General features: G+C 42.1%; 1 protein-coding gene across 3 annotated transcripts in view; it reads left to right on the top strand.

Annotated features, from left to right (window-relative positions):
• The window catches only part of uxs1 (UDP-glucuronate decarboxylase 1), an 88,357-nt gene that overhangs the window by 57,002 nt on the left and 12,385 nt on the right, over positions 1–18,970 (top strand). For all 3 annotated transcript variants that reach the window (XM_039007208.1, XM_039007205.1, XM_039007207.1), the window contains 2 exons: positions 4,673–4,792; positions 7,326–7,369. In XM_039007208.1, the coding sequence (XP_038863136.1) occupies positions 4,673–4,792; positions 7,326–7,369 (164 nt within the window). The remainder of the gene's footprint in view (positions 1–4,672; positions 4,793–7,325; positions 7,370–18,970) is intronic.

The raw sequence follows: 18,970 nt of genomic DNA, 5'->3' as shown, positions 1-18,970 counted from the left end.
AAGATTCAACAACTGAGACATAAACTGAACAAGTTCCACAGACATGTGACTAACAGAAATGGAATAATGTGTTCCTGAACAAAGGGGGGGGGGGGTCAATTATCAGAAGTAACAGTCAGTATCTGGTGTGGCCACCAGCTGCATTAAGTACTGCAGTGCATCTCCTCTGCACCAGATTTGCCAGTTCTTGCACCAAGGCACCTGCAAGTTCCCAGACATTTTTGGGGGAGATGGCCCTAGCCCCCACCCTCTGATCCAACAGGTCCCAGACGTGCTCAATGGAATTGAGATCCGGGCTCTTCGCTGGCCATGGCAGAACACTGACATTCCTGTCTTGTATGAAATCCCTCACAGAACGAGCAGTATGGCTGGTGGCATTGTCATGCTGGAGGGTCATGTCAGGATGAGCCTGCAGGAAAGGTACCACATGAGGGAGGAGGATGTCTTCCCTGTAACACATGATGCTGTGACACAGCGCCCCAGACCATGACGGACCCTCCACCTCCAAATTGATCCCGCTCCAGAGTACAGGCCTCGGTGTAACGCTCATTCCTTCGATGATAAACGCGAATCCGACCATCACCCCTGGTGAGACAAAACCGCGACTCGTCAGTGAAGAGCACTTTTTGCCAGTCCTGTCTGGTCCAGCGACGGTGTTGCCGGTGATGTCTTGTGAAGACCTGCCTTACAACAGGCCTACAAGCCCTCAGTCCAGCCTCACTCAGCCTGTTGCGGACAGTCTGAGCACTGATGGAGGGATTGTGCGTTCCTGGTGTAACTCGGGCAGTTGTTTTTGCCATCCTGTACCTGTCCCGCAGGTGTGATGTTCGGATGTACCGATCCTGTGCAGGTGTTGTTACACGTGGTCTGCCACTGCGAGGACGGTCAGCTGTCCGTCCTGTCTCCCTGTAGCGCTGTCTTAGGCGTCTCACAGTACGAACATTGCAATTTATTACCCTGGCCACATCTACAGTCCTCATGCCTCCTTGCAGCATGCCTAAAGCACGTTCACGCAGGGACCATGGGCATCTTTCTTTTAGTGTGTTTCAGAGTCAGTAGAAAGGCCTCTTTAGTGTCCTAAGTTTTCATAACTGTGACCTGTAAGCTGTTAGTGTCTTAACGACCGTTCCACAGGTGCATGTTCGTTAATTGTTTATGGTTCATTGAACAGGCATGGGAAACAGTGTTTAAATTAAGCCCTTTGCAATGAAGATCTGTGAAGTTATTTGGATTTTTACGAATTATCTTTGAAAGACAGGGTCCTGAAAAAGGGCAGAGTTTGTTTTCCAATAGTGTTATCTATTCTAAGTGTTTTCTCGTGCTATTTTGTATGCCATGTTTGATTGTGTGAATTATGTAAATGTCTTTAGTTTGTGTAAACTGTGAGGAAGAAATAATAAAGCCAAAGTCAGTCGCTCTTTTTCACTATTTATAAAATATGAACGTGACCTAAAAATAAAATGACAAAATCCTTCGTAATTGAAAAACGAAATATTGATTGTAGCCTAATGGCAGCCATGAAATAAGCTACAAGTAGACCTAAAAATATTATAAAATGTAATAATTGAACATGAAGTAGCCTAGTCTAGGCCTAGGCTACAAGTTAATTAACGTTGCCGTAGACCTAATGTGTTGACCTTTAGGTTATTGGTTGAGCTACAGTGAAATGTGTGAGCTGTTAGATAATAGTAGCCTACTGGTTTAATCAATATATTGAAGCGGCTCCAGTGTAACCTAATAGCTTAAAACTAGATGGGTCTATCGATTGCAAATACATGAAAGTGATGTCAATATGTAGCCTAATCTAGCTGTCGTATAATTTGGTTACCTCGGTTTTATTTGTTTATAACATTGTAAACTATTTAGGCTATTGATATTGAACTATGACTTTTTCGGCAGTCACAGAGAGACAGATAAACATCTTCATTCTATGTTTAGCGATGAACTTAGACTTAAGATGCTTTTGAGAAACCGGCCCTGATTTAATGTCATGGATTCGCTGGAGACCAAATACCTGGCTAATGTCATGGATACGCTAGAGGCCAAACACCTGGCTAATGTCATGGATACGCTAGAGGCCAAACACCTGGCTAATGTCATGGATACGCTAGAGGCCAAACACCTGGTTAATGCATGGATACGCTAGAGGCCAAACACCTGGCTAATGTCATGGATACGCTAGAGGCCAAACACCTGGCTAATGTCATGGATTCGCTGGAGACCAAATACCTGGCTAATGTCATGGATACGCTAGAGGCCAAACACCTGGCTAATGTCATGGATACGCTAGAGGCCAAACACCTGGCTAATGTCATGGATACGCTAGAGGCCAAACACCTGGTTAATGCATGGATACGCTAGAGGCCAAACACCTGGCTAATGTCATGGATACGCTAGAGGCCAAACACCTGGCTAATGTCATGGATACGCTAGAGGCCAAACACCTGGCTAATGTCATGGATACGCTAGAGGCCAAACACCTGGCTAATGTCATGGATACGCTAGAGGCCAAACACCTGGCTAATGTCATGGATACGCTAGAGGCCAAACACCTGGCTAATGTCATGGATACGCTAGAGGCCAAACACCTGGCTAATGTCATGGATACGCTAGAGGCCAAACACCTGGCTAATGTCATGGATACGCTAGAGGCCAAACACCTGGCTAATGTCATGGATACGCTAGAGGCCAAACACCTGGCTAATGTCATGGATACGCTAGAGGCCAAACACCTGGCTAATGTCATGGATACGCTAGAGGCCAAACACCTGGCTAATGTCATGGATACGCTAGAGGCCAAACACCTGGCTAATGTCATGGATACGCTGGAGGCTGAACACCTGGTAAATGTCATGGATTTGCTGGAGGCCGAACACCTGGTAAATGTCATGGATTTGCTGGAGTTAAAACACCTGGTTAATGAGAACAGAGGACCTCAGTTGACATCCCACATAGGGCGCTGGTCAAAAGTAATGCGCCTTATATAAGGAATAGGGTTCCATTTCATACACTGCCCTAGTTGGTCCAGACCATGCTTAGGATGGGCCAAAAGAGGCCAAACAGAGTTTTTAAAAGCTATCCGATCAATATGTACTCACTCTGAGTGTGACCTGGGTTGTGGGATTGATTGGTTATCACTTAGGTGCAACTGTCTATCCATCAGGTTAGGTCAGGATTTTCCATGCAGGGATAGTATGAGATTGTGGGCCGGGAGTGGCCAGTGCCGGTCCTGAAGAGCTACTGAGTTTTGTTCCTCCCCAACACTAGTGTGTTGGGCTGGAGCAAAGGCACGTACTTCCAGTAGGCCAAACTTTCCAAACCTGTCTGAGAAATCATCCAGCACACAGAACTAACAATTCTTGTGTGTATTTTTGTTTGTGAGATTTTTGTAATCGTTTTGTTTGTTTGTCACCTGGTGGACCAAGGAGCTGTGTATGTGTACCAGCGATAAAGCTTGCCCAGTCGATGGGGCTTTGTGTGTAAATGTTGCTAATCCCTCCACACACAGCACCACCTCAGAATATAATGTTCTCTGCTTCTGCTTACATACATTCATCTGGTGTACAGATCGCAACAAAACATTTTGCGTTAGACAGACCGATCCGAGAGGAGAAGAGATCCCGCGAAAACATTATTATTTTCTATTGACTTTAAAAACTGCCAAATGACGCAAGCGTGTTAGAATCAGCTTTTCGAGTAGAATTTAGCATAACGAGCTCAACAGATGGCTTGTTGTTTTCTTAATTGTCACGTTCCTGACCTGTTTTCTGTTAGTTTTGTATGTGTTAGTTGGTCAGGACGTGAGTTTGGGTGGGCAGTCTATGTTTTCTGTTTCTATGTTGGTTTAAAGGGTGACCTAATATGGCTCTCAATTAGAGGCAGGTGGTTTTCATTTCCTCTGATTGAGAGTCATATTAAGGTAGGTGTTTTCACACTGTTTGTTTGTGGGTGGTTGTCTCCTGTGTTAGTGTCTGTCTATGTTGCACCATACGGGACTGTTTCGGTTTGTTTGTTCATTTTGTTCGTTCGGTTTTTATGTAGTCATTTCCCTGTTCGTGCGTTCTTCGTGTTACATGTAAGTTCTTACGTCCAGGTTTGTCTACATCGTTTATTGTTTTGTTAGTTAGTCAAGTATAGTTTGTTTTCGTCTTGTTTAAATAAATATCATGTCGAAGTATCACGCTGCGTCTTGGTTCAATCCATGCTCCTCCTCTTCGTATGAAGAGGAGGAGGAACACCGTTACATTAATGTAATGATCGGGTTGTGTTTATCCATCTTTGATGTTCTGCGTACAGGTTTAGAAAGGGTACCAATGTTGTGCATGGTGATTTTAAGCCCCCAAAGATATGGATTTGCCCGTGAAACATTTGTCATTTTACTAGTCTGAAGCCTGTAAATCATAGAGCCAGGAGCAACTCAAATCTGACTTTTTTGGTTATGTTGGTTTACTTTATGGTTCCCTCTTCACCTTGTATTAGAAATAACACGAAATGGTAATTACATGCTAATAACTCATGAATTACATAATGTCCTCGACCTGTGAGGTTGTTTCATCATTGCGTTAGGGTAGGTCTTTGACACAAACCATAACCCCCTTCTTTTGTCCTGTGCCACGTTAGGATTTGTGTACTTTTCTACTCACACCTCTATTTCCTCTTCCTGTGTCCACAGGAAGGAGTGGAGGTGAGGGTGGCACGCATCTTTAACACCTTTGGGTCCCGGATGCACATGAACGACGGTCGTGTGGTCAGCAACTTCATACTGCAGGCTCTACAGGGAGAGCCTCTCACCGTACGTCCACTATAATTACCACTCTTACTACGGTTACTACTGTTACTACTACCACTGTTACTACTTCCACTGTTACCACTGTTATTACTACTACCACTGTTATTACTACTACCACTGTTATTACTACTACCACTGTTACTACTGTTACTACTACCACTGTTACTACTTCCGCTGTTACTACTACTACCACTGTTATTACTACTACCACTGTTACTACTGCTCCTACTACCACTGTTACTACTGTTATTACTACCGCTGTTACTGCTGTAGCCACTGTTACTACTGTTACTGCTAACAATGTTACTATTACTATTACCAATGTTACTACTACTTTTGCTACTACAACTGTTACCACTGTTACTACTACCACTGTTACTACTACCACTGTTACTACTGTTACTACTGCCACTGTTACTACTACCACTGTTACTACTACCACTGTTACTACTACCACTGTTACTACTACCACTGTTACTACTACTACCACTGTTACTCTGTTGCCATATGTTACTGTTACCACTCTTACAACTATTAATGCTGCCACTGTTACTACTGTTTCTAATACCACTGTTACTACTGTCATTACTACCACTGTTACTACTGTCATTACTACCACTGTTTCTTCTGCCGCTGTTACTACTGTTACCGCTGTTACAACTGTTACTACTACCACTTACTACTCCTGCTGTTTCTACTCCCACTGTTACAACTGTTACCGCTGTTACTACTACAACTGTTACTACTACCACTGTTACTACTGCCACTGTTACTACTACCACTGTTACTACTACCACTGTTACTACTGTTACTACTGCCACTGTTACTACTACCACTGTTACTACTGTTACTACTGCCACTGTTACTACTACAACTGTTACTACTACCACTGTTACTACTGCCACTGTTACTACTACCACTGTTACTACTACCACTGTTACTACTGTTACTACTGCCACTGTTACTACTACCACTGTTACTACTGTTACTACTGCCACTGTTACTACTACAACTGTTACTACTACCACTGTTACTACTGCCACTGTTACTACTACCACTGTTACTACTACCACTGTTACTACTGTTACTACTGCCACTGTTACTACTACCACTGTTACTACTGTTACTACTGCCACTGTTACTACTACCACTGTTACTACTGTTACTACTGCCACTGTTACTACTACTACCACTGTTACTCTGTTGCCATATGTTACTGTTACCACTCTTACAACTAATGATACTACTGTTACTACTACCACTGTTACTACTCCCACTGTTACTACTGTTACCGCTGTTACAACTGTTACTACTACCACTTACTACTCCTGCTGTTTCTACTCCCACTGTTACTACTGTTACCGGTGTTACTACTGTTACTACTGCCACTGTTACCACTGTTACTACTACTACCACTGTTACTACTACTACCACTGTTACTACTACTACCACTGTTACTCTGATGCCATCTGTTATTGTTACCACTCTTACAACTATTAATGCTGCCACTGTTACTACTGTTTCTAATACCACTGTTACTACTGTCATTACTACCACTGTTTCTACTACCACTGTTACTTTTACCACTGTTACTTCTGCTGCTGTTACTACTGTTACCGCTGTTACTACTACCACTTACTACTACTGCTGTTACTACTACCACAGTTACTACTACCACAGTTACTACTACCACTGTTACTGCTACCACTGTTACTGCTACCACAGTTACTACTACCACAGTTACTACTACCACTGTTACTACTACCACTGTTACTACTACCGATGTTACTATTGTTACCGCTGTTACAACTGTTACTACTGTTGCTACTACCACTGTTACTACTGTTACTTCTACCACTGTTACTCCTACCACTGTTACTACGCCTACCACGGTTACACTTTTGCCATATGTTACTGCTACCACTGTTACTACTGTTAATACTGCTACTGTTACTACTACCACTGTTACTACTGCCGCTGTTATCACTGTTACTACTACTACACTGTTACTACTACTACACTGTTACTACTACCACTGTTACTACTACTACTACACTGTTACTACTGTTACTACTACCACTGTTACTACTGTTACTACTACTACACTGTTACTACTCCTACACTGTTACCACTGTTACTACTACCAATGTTACCACTGTTACTGCTGCCACTTACTACGGTTACTGCTGCCACTGTTACTTCTGTTACCAGTGTTATGACTTATTACTGCCACTGTTACTACTTTCTCTGTCACTCTCACACTAAGTCACTATCTCTCTCTGTCACTGACACTCTAAATCACTATCTCTCTCTGTCACTCTCACTCCATCACTCTCTACCACTCTCACTGTCTCCTCACCCATACGTTTGCTCTCAATCTCACACACTCTACCAGTTGTAGTATTACCATCACTCATTCACTCAGACAGATGGACAGACAGACAGACTTGTCTCTCTGATCCGTCATGTAGCACCTACCTGTCTTTCTCTGAATATGTCAAGATTCTGATTGTTTCATATCACCTTGTTTGTATAGGTGTATGGTAGTGGATCCCAGACGAGGGCCTTCCAGTATGTGAGGTAAGCCTGACCAAACACATCTAACACACTGTTCACAGAAGCTTACATTTTTATCTTGCTCTCCATTTGTTGATGTCTGTGTATCTCTGCATGCTGTTTCTGTGAATGTGTCCGACAGATTGGATTAGAATTGTGTGTTCAGGTTCTGTATTCTGTGGATACGGGCAGAAGACCGACAGCCCGCTGGGTAGCTTAAATGTCGCTCTCTCTTGAAGACACGATGTCGCTCATGGAAAGGGGAAGAAAAAATACATGACCGAGCAATATGGTTATCATCACTTTGTGTGTCTATGAGTGTGTGCGCAGATATGGGCGTGTGTGCATGCAGGTGTCTGTCTCTAAGCAGAACATTGTGGTGGTATGTGGTAGCGTTAATATTATATGGGCTCTGAAGGCCCAGACCCTTAAGCATGCATGTTCTCTCTTCTAAGGGAGGGATGGATAACCAGGGAGGGAATCTTCCCAAAGATCACTAATTCTTTCTAGTAATTGAATTCAAGGAACAGTATTTCAAAGGTGGAAATGGCTTTGTTCATTTGAAAGGCGGCAGTGTTTGCTTTTCACACAGACTGATAGTTGGGCTCGGTTGGAGGGGCGTAGGGGTCTGCATATATCAACTTTGTAACACTCGCAGGAATCTGGAGGCAATGGACAGGCGGCTGGCTGGACATGGGAACTCCGGCCACAAGTTTTTTTAGGGGAGAGAAAGGTAATATTTGCTTTAGATTACAAAGGTGGTGGGATAAAATACTAACACCCCTCTCTCTCTTTTCATCACGTACACACACACACCGCCTCATCCACATCCTCAGATTTCAAAGGTTTTGGAGATTGCTGTGTGCATGTGTGTCTGTGTGTGTGTGTGCATGTCTGTGTTTGTTTGAATGATCTTTGGAGAATAATTTAATCAGCCCTGCTTTCATCGACTGTGCAGTCTGATCTCGCAACACACACACACACACACACACACACACACACACACACACACACACACACACACACACACACACACACACGCTGCAATTTAGAAGGAGCGAGATCAGAGGAGGGTGGGTATTTGAAGCTCTCCTATCATCCTTTGAGCAGCCATTTACCTGGAACGTGAATGTCTTTAATTAGGCTTGTATACACAGTGGGAGAGCTTGATGCAACACCTCTACCAAGTTTTCTCCTCTCTCAACCAGGTCCTATGACAGCCTGACTTTGCTTAACTTCTACTTCATCACAATCCCGGATCCGGGAGCACCCCCATCAGTAAAAAAGCTGACTAGCATAGCCTAGCATAGCGTCACAAGTAAATACTAGCATCTAAATATCATTAAATCACAAGTCCAAGACACCAGATGAAAGATACACATCTTGTGAATCCAGCCATCATTTCAGATTTTTAAAATGTTTTACAGGGAAGACACTATGTATTTCTATTAGCTAACCACGATAGCAAAAGACACAACTTTTTTTTCCCCACCATTTTTTTCCTGCATAGGTAGCTATCACAATTTCGACCAAATAACCAACAAACAACTAACCAACAAACAACTTCATCAGATGACAGTCTGATAACATATTTATTGTATAGCATATGTTTTGTTAGAAAAATTTGCATATTTCAGGTATAAATCATAGTTTTACATTGCAGCCACCATCACAACTCTCACCAAAGCAACTAGAATAACTACAGAGACCAACGTGAATTACCTAAATACTCATCATAAAACATTTATGAAAAATACACAGCGTACAGCAAATGAAAGACAAAGATCTTGTGAATCCAGCCAATATTTCAGATTTTTTAAGTGTTTTACAGTGAAAACACAATATAGCATTATATTAGCTTACTACAATAGCCAACCACACAACAGCATTGATTCAAGCCAACAATAGCGATAACGAATAAACCAGCAAAATATATACATTTTTTTACTAACCTTCTCAAACTTCTTCAGATGACAGTCCTATAACATCATATTACACAATACATATAGAGTTTGTTCGAAAATGTGCATATTTAGCGGCACAAATTGTGGTTATACAATGAGAATAGTAGCCAAGCTGCCAACAAAATGTCGGGAGAAATCTTGGGAGAGGCACCTAATCTAATCAGTAACTAATCATAAACTTGACTAAAAAATACAGGTTGGACAGCAAATGAAAGATACATTAGTTCTTAATGCAACCGCTGTGTTAGATTTTTAAAATTAACGTTACTACGACATACAGCGTGCGTTAAAGCGAGACCGCACCGAAATTAATGGCGGAATAGTAGTTTTACATTTTTCAACAGAACAACGAATTAACATCATAAATACTTCTTACTTTTTGATGAGCTCCCATCAGAATCTTGGGCAAGTTGTCCTTTGTCCAGAGGAATCGTTGCTCGGTTGTAGATTGTCGCCTTCAACTTTGGTATTAGCAGTAAACATTAGCCATGTGGCGAAGACGTGTCAAACTCACTATAACGCAGCACTAAGAAATATCCGAAAATCGCAATATACTGATATAAAGTGATATAACTCGGTTTAAAATAACAACATTATGATGTCTTTAACACCTATATCGAATAAAATCAGAGCCGGATATATCTAAGGCCTATAACGGGAGCTTTCCAGAACGCCATCCTGAGGTCTGTCTTGCGTCATGGCGAATGTTGAAAAGACTGCACCCCACGTTCCAAGCCCATTTATATGGCCTCAGATCTGCCTAGCAACTCCATTCCAATTCTCACTATTTGCTGACATCTAGGGGAAGGCGTATGCAGTGCATCTCGACCAATAGAAGACATGCAAATTAATAAACTGACCCCAGAACAGCCTGCCTGATTTCAGATTTCTCACTTCCTCACAGGAAAATTGCTCCAACTTGAGTTCTGTTTTACTCACAGATATAATTCAAACGGTTTTAGAAACTAGAGAGTGTTTTCTATCCAATAGTAATAATAATATGCATATTGTACTAGCAAGAATTGAGTACGAGGCAGTTTAATTTGGGAACGAAATTTTTACAAAGTGAAAACAGCACCCCCTATTGAGAAAAGGTTTTAATGACTTCCATAGTCTGTGAATCAGTGGATTTGGTGGACTTACTTCATTTCCCTACCCACGGCGTTACATTGCCAAGCCAAGACTCTGGGCAACATTTTATTCTTCTGAAAGAACACGGGCAGAGCACTAAGTAGCTGTGAAATGTTAAAAAGAGCATCGCTGCAATTATTCAAAAATACTTCTTCAATGAAATGTCACCCTCAAAGGAAAAGTCATGTTCAAACTTTTGATAACGTCTAAGACCAGCATAGCATGCTATTGTAACCCACCATTATTACACATATGACTGTCGGCCCTCAGTCTTACCTCACAGACCTCCCTCACAGACCTACCTCACAGACTTATTGTGCCTCGCAGACTTGCCTCTGTCTAGCACGAATTCAAGACGGCAAACCTTTCGTCACTTCCCACGATGCATTTCACCTACGCGGCTGAGGCCTCGGAGAGCCAGAGGGAGACCATGTTGACTCCGATACTTTAGCACCTGACAACGCTGATTTGGGCGCGGTGTCACTTGGAATTGTGGGAGATATTTGGACCTTTTTATATGATGGTGGCAGGTGGAATAAGAACTGTTTTTATCACAGCACTTTTTAATTAGTTTGTTAGTGCTGTCTTTGTCTCTCCTTTCTCTGGTCTGCTACTAGATGTGAGTACTGTCTTGTTGCTTTAAGACCATTTATTTATTTTAGGTGGTGCCGTAAACTAAAGCATTAGTTTATAATCCATGAATGTTGTCTTGCCCTGTAGCCCTGCAAACTAAATCTACAGAGGAGTTTTCTCATCTATACAGATCCTTACAGCATTGTCTGTGTATTTCATCAATGAACCCGGAGGTATTTATCTGTTGTAGCAGTTTCTGGTTTCATCCCACCAGCGTAGATTTGTTATTGTGTTATTATTTATAGGGGCTTAGTCTTTCTGAGTTCATTAGAACTGGTGCTCAGAAAACACTTTGCATAATATCACAGGAGCGTTTTGTGAATGATTTTTGCATCATTAGTTTTTTTATTAAAAACTATTTTCTTTAGTCAATTTAACATGAATAAAACATGTAGAGAAAAGGAGGTCTATATTGATGGATGGCTGATGAGCAGGTAGCCAGTTTGAGCCTGTTCCCAGTGGGAGCATAGTGGTTGTTAATGTGATCAGACCAGTTTGAGCCTGTTCCCAGTGGGAGCATAGTGTTGTTAATGTGATCAGACCAGTTTGAGCCTGTTCCCAGTAGGAGCATAGTGTTGTTAATGTTATCAGACCAGTTTGAGCCTGTTCCCAGTGGGAGCATAGTGGTTGTTAATGTGATCAGACCAGTTTGAGCCTGTTCCCAGTAGGAGCATAGTGTTGTTAATGTTATCAGACCAGTTTGAGCCTGTTCCCAGTGGGAGCATAGTGGTTGTTAATGTGATCAGACCAGTTTGAGCCTGTTCCCAGTAGGAGCATAGTGGTTGTTAATGTGATCAGACCAGTTTGAGCCTGTTCCCAGTGGGAGCATAGTGGTTGTTAATGTGATCAGACCAGTTTGAGCCTGTTCCCAGTAGGAGCATAGTGTTGTTAATGTTATCAGACCAGTTTGAGCCTGTTCCCAGTGGGAGCATAGTGGTTGTTAATGTGATCAGACCAGTTTGAGCCTGTTCCCAGTAGGAGCATAGTGGTTGTTAATGTGATCAGACCAGTTTGAGCCTGTTCCCAGTGGGAGCATAGTGGTTGTTAGTGTGATCAAACATACAGCCTGGTAAACTTCAGTGGCTTTTTAAAGGCCACTACATTCCTTTCCATGCAGCAAGCCACGGGGACCTACCGCCGCTAATTATGCTACAGTGCCTGAGACACACATACAGTACCAGTCAAAAGTTTGGACCCACCTACTCATTCCAGGATTTGTCTTTATATTTACTATTTTCTACGTTGTAGAATAATAGTGAAAACATCAAAACTATGAAATAACACATATGGAATCATGTAGTAACCAAAAAAGTGTTAAACAAATCTAAATATATTTTAGATTTTAGATTCTTCAAAGTAGCCATCCTTCCACAGAGTTCAAGTAACAGACCTATCTCAACATCAACTGTTCAGAGGAGACTGCGTGTATCAGGCCTTCATGGTCGAATTTCTGCATAGAAACCACTACTAAAGGACACCAATAAGAAGAAGAGACTTGCTTGGGCCACAAGCAATAGACATTAGACCGGAGGAAATCTGTCCTTTGGTCTGATGAATCCAAATTTGAGATTTTTGGTTCCAACCGCCGTGTCTTTGTGAGACGCAGAGTAGGTGAACGGATGATCTCCGCATGCGTTTCCTCCCGTGAAGCATGGAGGAAGAGGTGTGATGGTTTGGGGGTGCTTTGCTGGTGACACTGTCTGTGATTTATTTAGAATTCAAGGCTCACTTAACCAGCATGGCTACAACAGCATTCTGCAGCGATACACCATCCCATGTGGTTTGCGCTTAGTGGGACTATCATTTGTTTTTCAACGGGACAATGACTCAACACACCTCCAGGCTGTGTAAAGGCTATTTGACCAAGAAGGAGTGTGGTTGGGTGCTGCATCAGATGACCTGGCCTCCACAATCACCCGACCTCAACCCAGTTGAGATAGTTTGGGATGAATTGGACCGCAGAGTGAAGGAAAAGCAGCCAACAAGTGCTCAGCATATGTGGGAACTCCTTCAAGACGGTTGGAATAGCTTTTCAGGTGCTGGTTGAGAGAATGCCAAGAGTGTGCAAAGCTGTCATCAAGGCAAAGACTTGGCTACTTTGAAGTAATATATTTTGTTCTGTTTTACACTTTTTTTGTTACTACATGATTCCATATGTGTTATTTCATAGTGTTGATGTCTTGACTATTATTCTACAATGTAGAAAATAGTAAAAATAAATAAAAACCGTTGAATGAGTAGGTGTGTCCAAACGTTTGATTGGAACTGTATGTGTTGAGCAGACACGCACGCGTGCACAGGCGCACCCACACACTCACTCACTCACAGGCACATGCACATACTGTACAGTGGTTCTTCCTTTAAAAGTTGCGTCATACTGCAGCGCAGCTTGCAGGGTGCTGCGGTATGGGATGGCACGAAGTCATAGTATTTTACTGTCAGCCATTGTTGCCGTTTAATACTAGTTTGACCACCAGAGGGCATCTTTGAGAAGTTAAGTTATTGAAATAACATGGAGCTGTAGACCTAAGAGTCCTGTTTACTGTAGCTGTTTTAGTGTAACTTACTTATTGTCATAAAGGCCTACATCAATATACAGTATATCAATCAACCATTCATTAATTTGTGCATGTCATCACACAGCATACAAGTCATCCATGTCTTTAAATACAGTCAAGCATTTTAGTTATAAAACAAAATAACAAATGGAGCCTTGAATAATTAAATATTGAATAAGCCGCAACATGTCGGCTAAAGCGATTGAATTTATGAATGCATTTGACTGTTTTTAATATTGGCTGTAATAGAGACTTTAAGACCTTTTTTGTTAGAACAGACAATATGGGATTGATTATAATTAGTTTGTAAATGATTATTGTATTTGTTGTGCTGGTTATACGATTAGAAATATAGCTTAATTAAATTGAATAATATTATGGTGTTTCTATTCCAAGAAAAACAAAAATTTTACAGTAGCCTATGTAGGCCTCAGCGTTTCCCTTAGGAAAAAATGGCGCTGCACAACGAGACCGGTCGGGAGTAGGCCTAGGCTACTAAGCAACTCAGAGTGAAGAGCAAAATAAACCGAACATTTCCACACCCTAATTGTAGGCTAACCTATACCCAAATGGAGGTTCAGTGACAATAAAAATCTGATTTGATTTATCAAGACCACTCCCCATGCTGGTCTCAGAGCAGCGCGAAACGGTGCTGAAATAGTTGACCACACATGGGTAGGCTATTGCTTCAAATCCTGTTAGAACAATTGGATGACTTTTGGGTTTTTCAGTAAGAAACCATTTGTTGTCTTCAATTGCATTAGTCTACTTTACTCCAGTATTTCTGTAATTCAGTGATATTTTTTCCCATAGTAATTTATTATGGATCCATTCAGATAGGGTTAGAAAACAGTGCATGTGGTGGGCTATGCAGAGAGATGGGTGAAGTGACATGCCTTGCAAACATCCATTAATACATTTAAAGTCCCTAAACCCGGCAAGTCTTATGTCTTGCTGATAGCCCATCAAGTGTGAATGGCTTCTTTTGTATTCCAGTGTGTTGGTAAGGCTGCTAAACCATGTCCACCAGGCCCACGGCATTGTTGTGTCCTTACAGTGCACTTTCACTCCACTCTCTACCAATGCCACCAGATTATTCTTTCTATTGTTGTTATCTATTCGGTAACATTCCACAAGTAAATGTAATAAATAAAACACCTACATTAAATAGCTCAGGTCTGGAAAATATGTGAAACCTTTATATATTTTTTTTAATCTGTGCTTAGAATCAAATCAAGGTATATTTTTTCACGTGCGCCGAATACAACAGGTGTAGACCTTACAGTGAAATGCTTACTTACAGGCCCTAATCAACAGTGCAATTTTTAAGTAAAAAATAGGTATTAGGTGAACAATAGGTAAGTAAAGAAATAAAAACAACAGTAAAAAGACAGTGAAAATAACAGAAGCGAGGCTATATACAAGCACCGGTTAGTCGGGCTAATTTGAGGTAATATGTACATGAATGTATAGTTAAGTGACTGCATAGATGATGAAAAGAGAGTAGCAGCAGCGTAAAAGAGGGGTTGGGGGGTGGCGGGACACAATGCAGATAGTCCGGGTAGCCAATGAGCAGGGGCACCGGTTATTCGGACTAATTGAGGTAATATGTACATGAATGTATAGTTAAGTGACTATGCATAGATGATGAACAGAGAGTAGCAACAGCGTAAAAGAGGGGTGGCGGGACACAATGCAAATAGTCCGGGTAGCCATTTGATTACCTGTTCAGGAGTCTTATGGCTTGGGGATAAAAGCTGTTGAGAAGCCTTTTGGTCCTAGACTTGGCGCTCCGGTACCGCTTGCCATGCGGTAGCAGAGAGAACAGTCTATGACTGGTGTGGCTGAGGTCTTTGACAATTTTTAGGGCCTCCCTCTGACAGTGATGTACTGGGCCATACGCATTACCCTGTAGTGCCTTCCGTACCAGGCAGGGATGCAACCAGTCAGGATGCTCTCGATGTTGCAGCTGTAGAACCTTTTGAGGATATCAGGACCCATGCCAAATCTTTTTAGTTTCCTGAGGGGGAATTGTCTTTGTCGTGCCCTCTTCACGACTGTCTTGGTGTGTTTGGACCATTCTAGTTTGTTGTTGATGTGGACACCAAGGAACTTGAAGCTCTCAACCTGCTCCACTACAGCCCTGTCGATGAGAATGGGGATGTTCTCGGTCCTCCTTTTCCTGTAGTCCACAATCATCTCCTTTGTCTTGATTACGTTGAGGGATAGGTTGTAATTCTGGCACTACACGGCCAAGTCTCTGACCTCCTCCCTATAGGCTGTCTCGTCATTGTCGGTGATCAGGCCTACCACTGTTGTGACATCTGCAAATGTAATGATGGTGTTGGAATCGTGCCTGGCCACGCAGTCGTGGGTGAACAGGGAGTACAGGAGGGGACTGAGCACGCACCCCTGAGGGGCTCCAGTGTTGAGGATCAGCATGGCGGATGTGTTGCTACCTACCCTCACCACCTGGGGGCGGCCCGTTAGGAAGTCCAGAATCCAGTTGCAGAAGGAGGTGTTTAGTCCCAGGATCCTTAGCTTAATGATGAGCTTTGAGGGCGCTATGGTGTTGAACGCTGAGCTGTAGTCAATGAATAGTATTCTCACATAGGTGTTCCTTTTGTCCAGGTGGGAAAGGGTAGTGTGGAGTGCAATAGAGATTGCATCATCTGTGGATCTGTTGGGTCGGTATGCAAATTGGAGTGGGTCTAGGTAGCTGAGGCTTTATGGCTTTGCCATCAACTTGTTAATTTAGCAGACATCACTTGTGTACACATTTTAAGAATATAATGGAATATACAGACCATTTTCGTTTGTCTTAGAATAAAAACCTTACAGTGTAACAACAGTTTTCGTAAGTAATAAGCTACGGTCCAGTTACAGCGTCTTCTGACAAAGTAGAAACACGCGGGACAGAGGAAGAACAATTCTTACACTATTGTTCTAAATTCAATCACTCTCTTCATCCTCACCATTCAGTTCATTCAAATTCAATTGTAATACATTTTGTCCCATTCAACAACTCCAAATCACTGTCGTATGTGCTCCAAAGGGATAACTTGATATAAGTTAATTAAATAATCAAATGGAAATGTTTTATTATTCATTAGCCTAGTGGATATATTTTAGGCATATATCATGTGAATTAGGCCTCATGTAAAATCATTGTCAAAAGCGCAAGAGATACTGTTGCATAACAAACTGTTAAATGATATTGTAATCTATCTGCCAGTTTGGAACAGTGTAAACAATACTAAATACAGTAGAAGTAATACCAGAGAGTCTGTTCTAATGAAAAACATTGTAAAGCCTTTAATACAGCATAGCAAAGTTTAAAAACAGCTGGATTTGTGAAATGGCTTTATCCAACATTTTACTGTTGCATGAGGCTTGGTGATCACAGAATCCGTAGGATGTTAAACAAACACTCAGATAGGCTGCAGAGGCAGGAACAGCATAGGGCTGAGTGACTCACTCATTCCTGGCTTTCATTCAAAATAAGTTACATTATAATGCAGGGTTAAAGACAACTTCTTTGTGATTATCTTTAGCATGCAGTCTCTCGCTACAGCTAATTTTGTTTGAATTATTATGTGGATTATAATAAATTAATATATTTGTAGGGGTTGATGCATTTTTCATTAGGGAAAATATATATGGAATGTGATATTGAGATAGAAATGTGAAACTTTAGAGGTCTTAAGCATCGAATACATTGAAAGTTTTCCCTTTCTTGTCCATTAGGCAACACTTTACAATAGGACTCAACTCTGACTGACCACAGCATCTATCGGTAGTTAAAACTGCAGCTCAAAACTGCAGATAACATAAAGCCAGCTATTGTGAAAGAAAGCTTGTGGATCTTGTTGATTTCCTCTACTGCTTCAAGACGCCTACTGTCCACCTGGTAACTGTGTGATTCTAAAGGACAAGGCGTCCCCTACAGATGGATGTGTGGTTTAACTGTGATTCTAAAGGATAAGGCGTCCCCTACAGATGGATGTGTGGTTTAACTGTGATTCTAAAGGACAAGGCGTCCCCTACAGATGGATGTGTGGTTTAACTGTGATTCTAAAGGATAAGGCGTCCCCTACAGATGGATGTGTGGTTTAACTGTGATTCTAAAGGACAAGGCGTCCCCTACAGATGGATGTGTGGTTTAACTGTGATTCTAAAGGACAAGGCGTCCCCTACAGATGGATGTGTGGTTTAACTGTGATTCTAAAGGACAAGGCGTCCCCTACAGATGGATGTGTGGTTTAACTGTGATTCTAAAGGACAAGGCGTCCCCTACAGATGGATGTGTGGTTTAACTGTGATTCTAAAGGACAAGGCGTCCCCTACAGATGGATGTGTGGTTTAACTGTGATTCTAAAGGACAAGGCGTCCCCTACAGATGGATGTGTGGTTTAACTGTGATTCTAAAGGACAAGGCGTCCCCTACAGATGGATGTGTGGTTTAACTGTGATTCTAAAGGACAAGGCGTCCCCTACAGATGGATGTGTGGTTTCAGAGAAAAGCCAGGATTTATTTATTTTACATTCATTGTAACCATCATGTCACAAATAATTGAACACACACAGCATAAGCAGGTTAACTTGTTCAAAACATTCCTTTATTAAAGCCTATCAGAAAGAATGTTGGTACATACTCATTCGTGGCTTTGGATCAAAATAAATACAGTGAGTCGCTCAACTTTATGCTTACAAATACTGTATAGCTTAATGCTGCAAAATAGCCTACTAAATAGGCCAAGCCTAAACACACACACATACACACACTAAAGAACACAAACACACACACTATCATCGGAGGTTAGCTGTCTGGGTCTGAAGAGGCAGAGAGATAGAGACACAATCATCAGTGTCAATATGCCGAAACAGCATCACAGCTCCCCTAGGCCGCCTCTGTCACCACTGTCAACGGTGTCACACTATGACAAACTGCACCTGGAGCAGGAGAGGAAGTCACCTAATCAATAAAGGAGTGATGGAGGGGAAGTGAGGGGTCACCATCATCTGCTCTATCCATATGCAAACCAGTGTCCTTAACGAGCTGTGCCTAATGCGTTCATCAGTCTTAATTACTCTGAGATGTGTGATAAACTTGCGTTGGTTTCCACTTCTATCTCCCCGATGTGTCAGTTACTTCGTCATCACCAGTCTGTTCAGGATAATCGTCACACACACACGCGAACACACACACAACGTGACGGAACGGAAAGCAGTTATTCTGAGTCTCCATGGTTGTAGTAATCAATATGTGTGATCCACGGAAAGAGGCGGGGCTGTCCAGGCCCCAGGGAAAGAGGCGGGGCTGTCCAGGCCCCAGGGAA

The sequence above is a fragment of the Salvelinus namaycush genome, chromosome 13 (genome assembly GCF_016432855.1).
Source record: "Salvelinus namaycush isolate Seneca chromosome 13, SaNama_1.0, whole genome shotgun sequence".
Classification (NCBI taxonomy): Eukaryota; Metazoa; Chordata; class Actinopteri; order Salmoniformes; family Salmonidae; genus Salvelinus; species Salvelinus namaycush.
The sequence above is the reverse complement of the archived record's forward strand: the minus strand, read 5'-3'. Positions and strand labels throughout refer to the sequence as shown.